Source organism: Ruditapes philippinarum, unplaced genomic scaffold (genome assembly GCF_026571515.1).
Source record: "Ruditapes philippinarum isolate M1 unplaced genomic scaffold, ASM2657151v2 ctg449_1_1_1_1, whole genome shotgun sequence".
NCBI lineage: Eukaryota > Metazoa > Mollusca > Bivalvia > Venerida > Veneridae > Ruditapes > Ruditapes philippinarum.
The window spans coordinates 1-13,058 of record NW_026856871.1 but is presented as its reverse complement, the minus strand read 5'-3'; the positions used below and the strand labels follow the sequence as shown (position 1 = coordinate 13,058).

Here is a 13,058-nt window from a genome sequence, read left to right as displayed (position 1 = left end):
ACTGTGGCAGTGTTGGGATGAAATCTCTATATTTCCGGTAGACTTTGGTGAGATAGCTTAATATACCTTCTGCTTTTAGTTTTTGATTACACGCAGACGGAGAATGTTTTAAAGCTTTTTCTTTATCCAAGGTGTTGGGTTCTTTTTCTAGGTCTGTTGAAAACAAAATTAACGGGAGCTGTATAATGAAGATGTTTTCGGACTTAAATTTTTTTTTACAAACTTTTGATTAAAATTATCTTAATGAGAATAAGTCATAAGAGATTGATATAAATTTTTCATTTGTTTTAAAACAAATCGGCACTGAGTGTGTTTTCTCCTACAGTTAAAAGTCTAATGGCTTATCAGTAAAATTCATTTTTCTGTCATTGCTGTGCATTGGAATCCAGCTTCCATTCAGCCGAAAGGGTTGAATCTCAGGGGCTGATTTATGCTTGGGCACCTGTTATCTACCCTTTAACTGCTATTGAGGAAATAAAAAAGTTTTAACGCTGAAAGAATATTGGTTGGGATTTTAAAAAAAAATTAAAAAATCTTTTTTTACATATGACCCATTGACAACCTGTCGATAATATAAAATCAATATCACCGATGGATGGGCATGCAATAAGCAACCAGTGGATCAAGTAATACTTAGCATTGACTGAGACAAAGATGAGAATTAGATTTGGGATTTTGTTGGTTGAATACTTGTCCACAACTGTCAGTTGCTTACACAGTAAACCAGAAATAAAATCACGTGTGATCAAGACAGTGAGTAAATTTAAAAAGAAATGACTGATTAGGGACGGTCTGTGTAAGTTGGTTGTTCTTTTATCTCATTTGTAAAATTAATATTGTTCTGTTTTAGATTCAAAGACATATCAGTCTTATAACCTTTGTTTATTTAATTGCCCACCATTTTGAATCTTATTTGTCATAGAAATGTTGTTAAATTTGACTATAATGCTTTATTATAAAGAGAAAATAAAAGTTGGATATGGACAAAAATTGTCAGAAGACAATTGATGATTTATATAGAAACAGAAATTGTTGGGTTAACTGCCTGCATAACTTTTATAAATACTGTCCCACCCTATTCAGCATCCACCTCTTTCTTCCTGTAAGATTGCATGTATCCGAGACTTAAGATCAAATAGAGGTGACATTATAATTTGTACCGTAGAAAGCTTATTAGAACACAGTATTAAAGGGACTCCACTAAGTTTTTTTTTACATGACAGGACTGGAAATAATTTTTCTAGATTAATGTTCCATTTGATGTAGGTCAAAAGACCAATAACTTGCATGCAAAATTTCAGATCATTCATTATCAAGTATAATTATTCTAATTGTAAATAATTATCCAAATTTTAAAAATGTTGTCTCAAATTGGATTAAGAATAGCACAAAATACAATTTTAAATTTGTTTCTGATTATATTTCTCAAAATTCCTTTGCATATCGTTTTGTTTTAACTGACCCAGCTTATCTATGGAAGAAATTTAAATTTAATGTTTTTCAGAATTTTTGGACTTCAGTTGAGTTCCTTTAATGATATACAGAAAGCTTTAAAACAATATTCTAGTTTTAGCTTTATGTTTATGTCAGAACCATTGGCTTGCTGGAACTGAAGATAATAAGCCGTTGCCATCAGGCTCTAGTTCGTTGACAAGTCTAAAACATTCGTTTTGCTACCCCCGAAAAATAATAATGGGCAGCTCCAAAGATAGAAACAAAATTCTTATTAACAAATTCAGCAGGTAAATGGTTAAGAAATCAAGAGTTGACTGCAAAACTACAGTTCTTTATTTTCAATTTTATATGATATAAAGACAGCTTTCAAACAAAAAAAGGACTGTTTTAAGTATTTAAACTAAATAATGACACTCTTAAGGTATAGTTACTGAGATTTATGGACTATAGACAGTAGAGGATATTAATATAATTACTATGGTTATTTATAGATCATGGTCAGATACTAAGAGACATTATAGCTATAGAGTAGAATATCTACATGTATATAAAGCATGCAAGCACTTTGGTGGAATCATATGGGGGCTTAGCACTTACACTGTAGCTATCACTCTTAACTGTAGGGAGTTTGATCCCCTAGTAATGTGACTCTTTTATTTTTGTATTTAAACTTCAGGAAATGTTCATTAACTTTCTTAGTTTGAATTTTGGAATTATTTGCTCATTTGGGAAATGAATTTGGTGTGGGTCAATAGATAAAGAAGAAAGTTCTGACATAAAAAGTAGGGAGATTTCTTTAATTTGTGAAAATACCCCTTATTTTAAGAAAAATCTTTGAAAACATGGCTGCAGAAAGTGGGAGTCTCCCGCTCAAAGTGTTAATCTAGGTATCTTTTCCCATTAAATGATTAAATAAAAAAGCGTGCAAATCAAATAGAAACACAACATTTGAAGATTGCTTTGAGGAAGCTTAATGAATTTGCTTATTTTTTAGAGATAGCAAGAATTTGCTATTGAAATTACATAATCAAATAGAAATTTTCTTTTCTCTTACTTTGCTTACTTTGGAACAGCCTTATGCCTATTAACACATGCACAATTACTTGGGTTTTAATTCTATTGTATGTTAATTATAATGATAGCTAAATTTATTCATAGAGTAGTGAATAATACATTGAAAAAAAATAAAAAAAATTGTTTTTAGTTTGGTTGTTTATTTATTAATATTATTAATTTTGTAAAAGAAGCACATTCTGGTGATCAGGTTTCTGTTTCTAAAAATAGATTAATTGCTGCAAAAGCAGTTTAGAATTAAAAAAAAGTTATTAATTTAGAATATTTGTTAGTCTTTGTAGATTTTTATTTAAACAAATCAGAATGTATGTACATGATAAGATTGATGTATTTTATTTTGTATATTTTCAGCTAAAGCACCGACTCAGTTAACTCATTTGACAAAACATCGGGTTGAGGTTCCGGTAAATCGCCGACCGCCAAAACAATTGTTTAAACAGCGCAGCATGGACGACATGGACAAGTTAGATAAAGAGACCTTGTTACAATTACAAAACGGAACACATTCGTGTAGTACTGAAAACAATACATCAGTGTCAAAATATTCATCCGCAGAAAAAACTTCCAACTTTTCGGGCAAGCAAAGACAACTGCTGGACAGTTTGGATTTACACTCGCCTGATTCCCAAACAGTGAAAAACACTCGCAAGAAAGTAGGAGAATATTTTAAGAATGTGAAACGTAAAAATGATAGAGAACCGGAACAAGCTGTGAGGTCATCAGAAACACTTTCGTCTGCGATTGCTAAAGATTCTCTCCTATTACTTAAACCAAAGGTGTACCAAGACGCGCTCTCGCCAAAATTAAAAGCCAAATTATCAAAATCTCAGATTCAAAGTTCAGCACCCAGTAAATCTGACATACATAGATATAAACCTAATCAGTTAGCTGATAAAAGAAGGAAATCCCCTCGGAAAGATCTTGATATGTCGCACGGCGTTTCACCGCAGCCGAGACCTTTACAACTAATATCGGCACATGGAAGCCACGAAGGTCTAAGACTGTCATCCTATGATAACACAAATTTGTCTGTGATGGAGCAGAGTGATTCTGACGATGAAATAATGGTTTAGTCAATGAGAAATGAGGAGAATTGCCTGATATTTACCTTAATTTTGTATGTTATTTTGAATATATGGAGAATGTTGTGTGAAATGTTTGTAACTCCTTAAAAAGTAAAAAAAATAAAACAATATTTGACAAAGAAGAAATGCATTTGAAGCAAATTGTTGATTTTTTTAAGATCTTTGACCAGGAATATTTTGCAGTTTTCAATAGGTTTTGATATATTTATTGCAATAAACATGATTAAAAAAGTGTTTAGAGGTGTCCTTAAATGAAAAAATATTGGTTAAGAAAGTTGTTTTTTCCGTAATGTGATCGACAATTTCCGCCATGCTTTTCACTGATGACAGAGGAATATCCCTACCTACTTTTGTTTCTACCTATATGTTGGTTATAGTAAATTATGATCACTTGAAAAAGATCATGATTTGTTAGGAATGTTATTTGTTTAGGTCATACTAAAACTAGTACTACTAGATTGTAAATACAACAGTTTTACTGTGAATAAGGCTAACTGAAAAAAAAAAGAAAGAAAAAAAATACCAGCACCATTGGTCTAGAAGTAGGAATACGATTGTAAATGTATGCACATCTCCGGCTCTGAAGCTAGTATTTACTATGTAAATTTTTAGTTTTCATTCTAGTCCATTCATTGTATATCTACCTTGTTCAATTTAGGAAGTTCTCTCATTGGATTGAATATCGAGGACACTTCATTTCCCTGCATATAAATTATCGAATGCTATTGTTTTTATTATACACTTTAAAGATTTTTTTTTTACTATGCAAAGGTAAAACTAGTGCTATTGTTTATCCTTGACAGTAATAAAGACACTTTTCAGCTATATCTAGTGTTATTTGATATGCTTTTGTTTTACCACTTAAAGTAAGTGCTGAGGGATTATTGTTTATTCCATTGGTTCAACAACTCAATGTTATTAGTTAATAAATGCCTTTGGTATTGGATCAACAACTTGACGATATTAGTCAACAAATGCTTTTGTGATAGGAATTGGTTTAAAAACTTTCATGTTATTAGTTAACAAATGCCATTTTGATTGGTATTGGTTTAACAACTTTCATGTTATTAGTTAACAAATACCCATATGATTGGTATTGGGTTCACAACTTTCATGTTATTAGTTAACTAATGCCATTTTGATTGGTATTGGTTTAACAACTTTCATGTTATTAGTTAACTAATGCCATTTTGAATGGTATTGGTTTAACAACTTTCATGTTATTAGTTAACAAATGCCATTTTCATTGGTATTGGTTTAACAACTTTCATGTTATTGGTTTACTAAAATTTGATGCCGTGACATCACTTGCGTTATACAGACACAGTATAAAGATATGCTAAATGTTAACTTAAACTTATTCAATAGTCTCTATTTCTTGACCGTTTTTTCACATGCTTTGAATCTATTATTGTTTTTGCATTGTTAGATAATTATCTGATCAAGTTGTAATGTTCCTGTTACTGTTTTGCTGTTAAATATGTTTATGAATTAGAAAGTTCTGATAAATCTTTTTATATAAAAGTTAATGTGTAGATAAGAGCTGAAATTTTTATACCGTTATTATGAACTATTGTGATAAATATGTAACTATATAGTGCTGTACAAGTATATAAGTTTTTGTTTGTTGCTTATGTATTCAAATAAATTACGACCCTTATAACCTGCTGTTATTCTTTAAATGGACTTGTCCACTTGTCCATCTTTTAATCTGGACAAAACCATTTATCATATTTAGGGAAAATTTTAAAATCAGTACTGACTGAATGGCAAACACTGAGCAAACCCCAATTTGCACTGGTCTCTAGGGTAGGTTCAGTTGCGGCCAGCAGTTTAAAATAAGTTAAGAAGTTATGTTTCTGATTTAATAGAAGCATTTAAGACAAATGAGCCGCGTCACGACAAAATCATCATAATGGGTTTTCGACCAGCATGGATCCAGACCAGCCTGCGCATCCGCGCAGTCTGATCAGGATCAATGCTGTTCGCTTACCAACTCTATAACAAGTAGAGAAACTGATAGCGAACAGCATGGATCCTGATCAGACTGCGCAGATGCACAGGCTGGTCTGGATCCATGCTGGTTGCAAACCCATTATGTTGGTTTTGTCGTGACACGGCTCAAATATTTTGGATTGCAAGGTCCTTTGATACTGATAAAATTGATTAAGGATTTGTTCTCTAAGTATTTTTATGCCCCTACTTTATGTCCCTACTTTATAAGGGTATAAAGATTTGCCCCTGGCCATCTGTCATGCTGTTCATGTGTCAACTATGAGGGTTTTGATGTCCTTTGGACACATTTCTTGTTCTTTTGACACATTTCTAGTTCTTTCTGAAGACTTGTGGCATTTTCCTAATAAAAATGTTGTGAGGTATTTTTATTCTTCCGAGGAAAAGCATGTAATTATTTGCATTTATTTTCTCTTGGTTAAAAGGAAGTAGGATAAGAAATCCCTTAAAATGATATTTAGCCATTAACCTACCAAAATCACCTTCCAGTTCAATTTAAGACTTTTACATTCAACCAGTCTTGTCTGAAAAGTGTGCCTTGGCTTTACTTCTTTTGCCCTTTAAAATTTTTTGATGTATTATCAGTTTCATTTTTAAGTAAAATGTGGGAACTTTGACGTATTGATCAACAGATTTTGTCAGTATTTAAGAGAAAAAATATCAAATTTGTTGTTTTATTTATATTTGAGTGATTTATTTATATTTGAGCATAATGTTGTGTCATGTTCAAAAGAATATTATTGATGTTTTTTACAAAAATGCAGATATATCTTTTTGCAGCTTAAGTGGCCCCTACAAAGCTATGTACAACATTTAATTTACACTTCACCAGATTTCTAAGATGGGCTTGACCATCTCACAATTTGGACAAAACTATTCATCACTTGTAGGGAAAATTTCTGAAAAAAAAGTATTAAATAAGTAGCAAGAAATGCAGAGCATGATCTTGTTGCGCGGGTAAATAAATGTGCCTTAGAAGGCTTTAGAATTAAGGTCAGTGTTTGGTGGATGATTATGAACAGTACCAACAACACTGCATTCTATTTCATATAACAAATGACATGCAACATTATAACAAATTATTCTTACTGGTAAGGATTCATTTAAAGTATTACTAAAAATGGGTAAAATTTTTGCAATTTTTTATTACCTTTTTATTAAATGAACATATATTTGATACAAAAAAACAAATTTGGGCACTTGAATGAAATTTATATAAAAAAGCTGAACAAAATGTGAAGTGTGTGAGTCAATTTTCAAGAATTAAGGATTTTCATAAGTATATGTGCGGCTTACTAACTTTTCTGCTGAGTGTTGCTTTATATTATAAAGAAGTGTCTTCTTGTTTGTTTTTGCAAAACATTTATCATTGTATTCACTTTATTACTTTCCAAGGAAAAAAATATTTGTTTGTAGGCCAAAAATTACTAAAAGAACATTGTTTGAAAAAATATATATTTTTCTTTTTTGCTTTTTGCTCAAGTAAATTTTATGCTTTTATGATAGTGATTGTCCTTGAATAGGAAAAGAAGAATGGTTATGTGAATGATTAATCTGAAAGACTGGTTATGTGAATGATTAATTTGAAGACTGGTTATGTGAATAATAAATTTGAACGACTGGTTATGTGAATAATAAACTTGAAAGACTGGTTATGTGAATAATAAATTTGAAAGACTGGTTATGTGAATAATAAATTTGAAAGACTGGTTATGTAAATGTGGATAATTAATTTGAAAGACTGGTAATGTGAATAATAAATTTGAAAGACTGGTTATGTGAATGATAATTTTGATTGACAAGCAAATTAGTTCATCTCATTGTACAATGCCATATTAATTCAACACAGTTGTTTTACAATGTAATTTATAATTTTTTAATGAACAGTTATATGTTTTTTTGATATTTTTTTGTGCTGGTATGTTTAATATGTTAAATTGTTACAGAGCTACAAATGTCATATGATATATACAAATGCTCGAAATGTTTAATTGTCATGTAAGTATGTAAATAGAACAATTTAATGTATATATTATTGTATAATGTTTTATGTGTTGATCTTGCACAGAATTTGTTAAATCATTTCATGTAAACAAATACAACCTGTTAAGTAAAATGGATAAATGATGTATGCGAGTTATTTTATTTTGTTCATTATTTCCAATCAGGCCCCTTAACCTCACCTGCTACCAACATTAATTGAAGTAGAGTGGGTGAAACTTTATTCGACCATGCTCACAACAAACAAAGTGTTATCTTTCATGTGGTAATTAATCTTGAGATATTTTGGTAAGAATGTTATAACATTGACATACTTTTCAGTCTTTTTATCCCCCTGAAGGAAGGCATATTAAAATCGCACCGTCCGTCTGTCTGTCCGTCTGTGCATCCCCACTTCATTTGTGTCTGGACTGTAACTTTGTCTACATTGAGGGATTTTGAAATAACTTGGCACAAATGTCTACCACATCAAGACGATGTGTCGCTTCCAAGAACCACATCCCTACCTTAAAGGTCAAGGTCACACTATCATTTTGAAGTTCCACATGATCACAATCTGTACTGTAAATTTGTCATGCATTGAAGGATTTGAGAATAACTTGGCACACATGTCAACCACATAGAGATGATGTGTCACGTTAAATAATCAGGTCCATACCTCACAGGTCAAGGTCACACTACAAGTTTGAATTTCAATTTATCAAAATTAGAGTTTACAGGTACACACATTCGTGTCCGGACTGTAACTTTGTCATGCATTGAAGGATTTAAAAATAACTAGGCATAAATGTCTTCGACATCAAGACGATGTGTCGCGGCTAAGGCTCATGTCCTTCCGTGTGTCCCCACTTACAAAACAATCATCACTGTCCAGACTCTAACTCTGTCATGCATTGAGGGATTTTGAAATAACTTTGCACAAATGTCTATCTTATGACAACATTCTGTCGTGTCCAAGAACCATGTCCCTTCTTCAAAGGTCATGGTCACACTTATATTTTGAAGGTTCACGCTATCACAATTGGAGATTATAGGTACAATTATATAAAGAAAAATATTAAGCAATTAGTTACTTTCATTCTCTTTTTCTTTTCATTCTACCTGCATGCTTAAGAAGTCTTTTCGGGGCAGTCATCACTTGTGTGACAGCTCTTGTTTGTGCTGGTTTGTCATTCCAAACATAACAAAATTGTTTCGGCATAAATTTATTTGTTTTACCAATATTTTCTAATATCATATAACACTTTAATATCATATAACACTTATTAAATATATTTGTGCCTGATCAACATTCTAGTAGAATAAATGGAAACAATACAGGTTAAAGTTATGGGTGATTTATATGGTCGCGTGATTGAGTAACGTTCTGAATTAAACTGTTCCTAATTCAGCTGAAAAATCTTAAGGCATTGAATAAATTGTAAATTCCAAGTTGTATGCATAATAGTAAAATTGCTCATACAAGGGCATCAAAATAACTTTACATGAAATTTCTTCATCATTTTTGTTGTCGCGACTTTTGGCGTTACGTTTGGTAAATGTGTGTCCGTCCGTCTCTCTGCCCATGCAATCATCCATTGGTCTAAGAGTTTCATTCCGTCCATGATCTGAGTTAAAAAAGAAGGAACTCCCATAAACCGACTGGTTTATGTGGTAATTTTACAGGTTCATGTGGAAAGTGCCACATAAAGATCAAAGACAAAGCACATAAAGCCAAAATGATGGCACTTCCGTCTGTGCATCCGTCAGGCTTTGTCCAGTCTATATCCCATCCCTTGAAGGATTTCAAAATAATTTGGTTCACAATGTGGTGTTTCGCACTCAAAACCCAGGTCCGCCGCTCAAAGGTAAAGGTCACACTTCGGGTCAGCACAAAACCTGTGTATCCGGAGTGTAGCTTCTACATGCATAGAGGGATTTGAATATTACTTGGGACAAATATTCTCCATAGAGAGGCAGAGTATTGAACGAAAAATTCAGGTGTCTGCAGCAAAGTTCAAGGTCACACTTAGGGGTCAATTGTCAAATAACAACAAGATGGCCCAAGATTGCTCACCTGACTAATCGAACTCATCCGAGCAATTACTTAGACAAACATCCTGACAAAGTTTGATGACAATTGAGTCAAAAATGTGACCACTAGAATGTAAACAAAGTTTTTCCATATTTGGGCAGTGTGACCTAGTTTTATATTCCCAGGTGACCCGTATTTGAATATGACCTAGAAATCATCAAAACAAACTTTCAGACCAATTTCTAGGATATTTTGATCAAAGCAGTAGCCACTAGAGAGTTAACAAGATTTTTCTTTTTTGGGCTCCTGAGACCTAGTTTTTCATCTGAAATGACAAATGTACGAACTCATCCGAGCAATTACCTAGACAAGCATCCTGACAAAATTTGATGATGATTGAGGCAAAGATGGGACCACTAAAATGTTAACAAGGGTTTTCCATATTTGGGGGGTGTTACCTAGTTTTTGACCCCAGGTGACCCATATTCGTACTTGCCCTTGAAATCATCAAAACAAACTTTCAGACCAATTTCAAGGATATTTAGATCAAAACAGTGTTAACAATTTTTTTCTTATTTTTATATGCCCAAAGAATATTATGTTATACCCCCTGGCATCCGTCTGTCTGTCCGTCCGTCCGTTAGCAATTTGGTTTCCGGAGCATAACTTAAGTTCCATTTGACCCACAATATTAAAACTTCATAGGATGATTGTCCATATTGGGTAGAAGACTCCTATTGATTTTGGGGTCACAAGGTCAAAGGTCAAGGACACTACTACCTTTAAACTGAAAACAGTTTTTGGAGCATAACAAGTTCCATGATTTAGCCCACAGTGTTTAAACTTCATAGGATGATTGTCCATGTTGGATAGAAGACCTCTATTGATTTTTGGGTCACAAGGTCTAAAGTCAAGGTAACTATTACTTTAAAACTGAAAACAGTTTCTGGAGCATATCTTAAGTTCTATTTGGCCCACAATATTCAAACTTCATAGGATGATTGTCCATATCAGGTAGAAGACCCGTATTGATTTTGGGGTCACAAGGTCAAAGTAACTTCTTATTACTTAAAAACTGAAAACAGTTTCCAGAACATAATTTAAGTTCCATTTGGTCCACAATATTCAAACTTCATAAGATGATTGTCCATATTGGGTAGAAGACCCCTATTGATTTTGGAGTCACAATGTCAAAGTTCAAGGTTACTTTTACCTTAAAACTTAAAACAGTTTCTAGAACATAACTAAAGTTTCATTTGGCCCACAATATTCAAACTTCATAGGATGATTGTCCATATTGGATAGAAGACCCCTACTGATTTTTGGGTCACAACGTCAAAGGTCAAGGTCACTTTTACCTTAAAACTGGAAACAGTTTCCGCTCAATAGCTTAAGTATAAATCAACCTACAGCTGTAAAATTTTATAGGATGATCAGCTAAATCCCATGTCTTACAAATGCTTCATCCTTACTTAAAAAAAGAAAAGAAAAAAGAAAAAAAACATTTTTGGGCATATGCTCGGCCTAGCGGTGCTCTTGTTAGCTCTTGTGACTTAGTTTTTCATCCGAGATGACCCATGTTCGACTACTGCTGGTATTAAAACTTCAGCTGTAAATATAATTATATCTTAAGCTGTTTATATACCAGTTGACCTACAGTTTGACCCAATATATGTTGTATTTTTTGTTGTTTTTTTCATGAATAGTTATTAATATTAATTGTCCCTTGTCATTTAACCATGTGACCTGCCAATGGGTCTTACTGGTAGATCGAATCAAGGGGAATACATTGTGGAATTTGAAGGCTATAGAAGGAAAGAAAGATTTCTGTTTCGCAGGCACGGTTGATATTTGAAGGTCACAATGACCTGTGACCTTCAAGTAAGCTTATAAAGATGCATACGTCACCTAAGTTCAATATTCTATGACCACGGTAAATACTGGCTATTTGGTGACCTTGTCTTCTGGTGGATAGTGAAGATTAAAAGTGTTTAGAGTCAAACAGAAACAAACTTACAAACATAGACAATAATCTCTCCAAATCTATCAGTCTGGTAGCATATAATATGCCTTGATGGGATACATGTATGTCGGATATTCTCTACAGCTTTCAGACATACAGAATGATTTTTTTTCTATTTTAAAGTACATGTATTATAAAAGAAACATTTTTAGCGGTACAAGGACCTCGTAAATGAATTATCTGCTGCTTGTCCTATGAACATGACAAGTTTTACATGAAATATTACAATCACCTAAAAATATGTTTCCAAAACATGGTATTTATTATTTTGAATTGCGCAATGCACTCTGGGTCAAAACCCTTGTAGCTTCAGTACAGTTGTGGTACCAAGATAATAGCACCCAAGATCATAATTTCAGTAAGTGTTAAAGATCTCATTAATGTTATAAAAATTGAAACTTGAAATAAAGAAATTTTATAAAGATACTTTATTCATCCTGATTTTTTTTCTATCGAAGAAATAAGTCTTCTGATTGAAAGACCCGGATGAAACCCAAGAGAAAGCATCACATCATCTGGGACATTATTTTAAAAAAACTTGACCCCATCCATGAGTATCATGTATTTTTAAAAAATCGTAATTTATATCGCATATATATTCGTTTATGTTTTATTAGTAACCATCACTAATTTCTATTTGAATTGTATTTCTAGCTTATATTGTAACGCTTAATTAATCTGTTCCACATGTCTGGAATTTACAACTGTATGTTTGGGACAGTATGGTGTTTTTTGTTGTCCAACTTTGTGTCATCTATTATAACGTTTGCAACATTTATATTTTATATGAATACGTATTTGAAGTTTTTGGGTAATTATTTGATTATATCATAATTATAAAGACGTCTGGCTCAGCCAGACATTATCAATCAAAGTTTTGTGTTTGTATTAACTCTACTGATTTATGAATTAACAAGGAGAAGTAATAGTAAAACATAAATAAAGTAATAAGAAATGCATCCGTCAATGGTGTAAACCTTCACTAAATGCTCAACACCGCGAAGTGAACACATCCTCTCTTCATGAAGCAGTGTAGGAATGACCATTAAACTATACCCCACTATCCCAACGCTTTCTTGAGGTGGGGTGTGATTTTGACTATAAATGGCTGGTACATAATAATAATTGTTAGCACATCTTGATATTAGAATAGAAGACCACATCGTGTGTAAAGTTATATAACGCAATCTAAAAATTAAAGTCACTAGCCTAACTAAGGGAGATAACTTACAATGTAGGTTTTCAGGTTAGATTAGTTTCCCTTGATTTCAAATGAAATTTTGTTTTCTTAAGGCTAGATTAGAAAAAGCAATGTGGCTCCTGTCTCCATATTAATAAACAAACGTGTGTGTGCTCTTAAAATGTTGGATTATTGATTTTAAGGTATATATTA

General features: G+C 32.6%; 1 protein-coding gene across 1 annotated transcript in view; it reads left to right on the top strand.

The window, feature by feature from the left end:
• The window catches only part of LOC132747972 (unconventional myosin-IXAa-like), a 118,499-nt gene extending 113,222 nt beyond the window's left edge, over positions 1 to 5,277 (top strand). Inside the window, exon 42 of the mRNA XM_060737508.1 lies at positions 2,881 to 5,277. Within this exon, the coding sequence (XP_060593491.1) occupies positions 2,881 to 3,602 (722 nt within the window). The 3' untranslated portion in view covers positions 3,603 to 5,277. The remainder of the gene's footprint in view (positions 1 to 2,880) is intronic.
• The last annotated feature ends 7,781 nt before the right edge of the window (positions 5,278 to 13,058 follow it).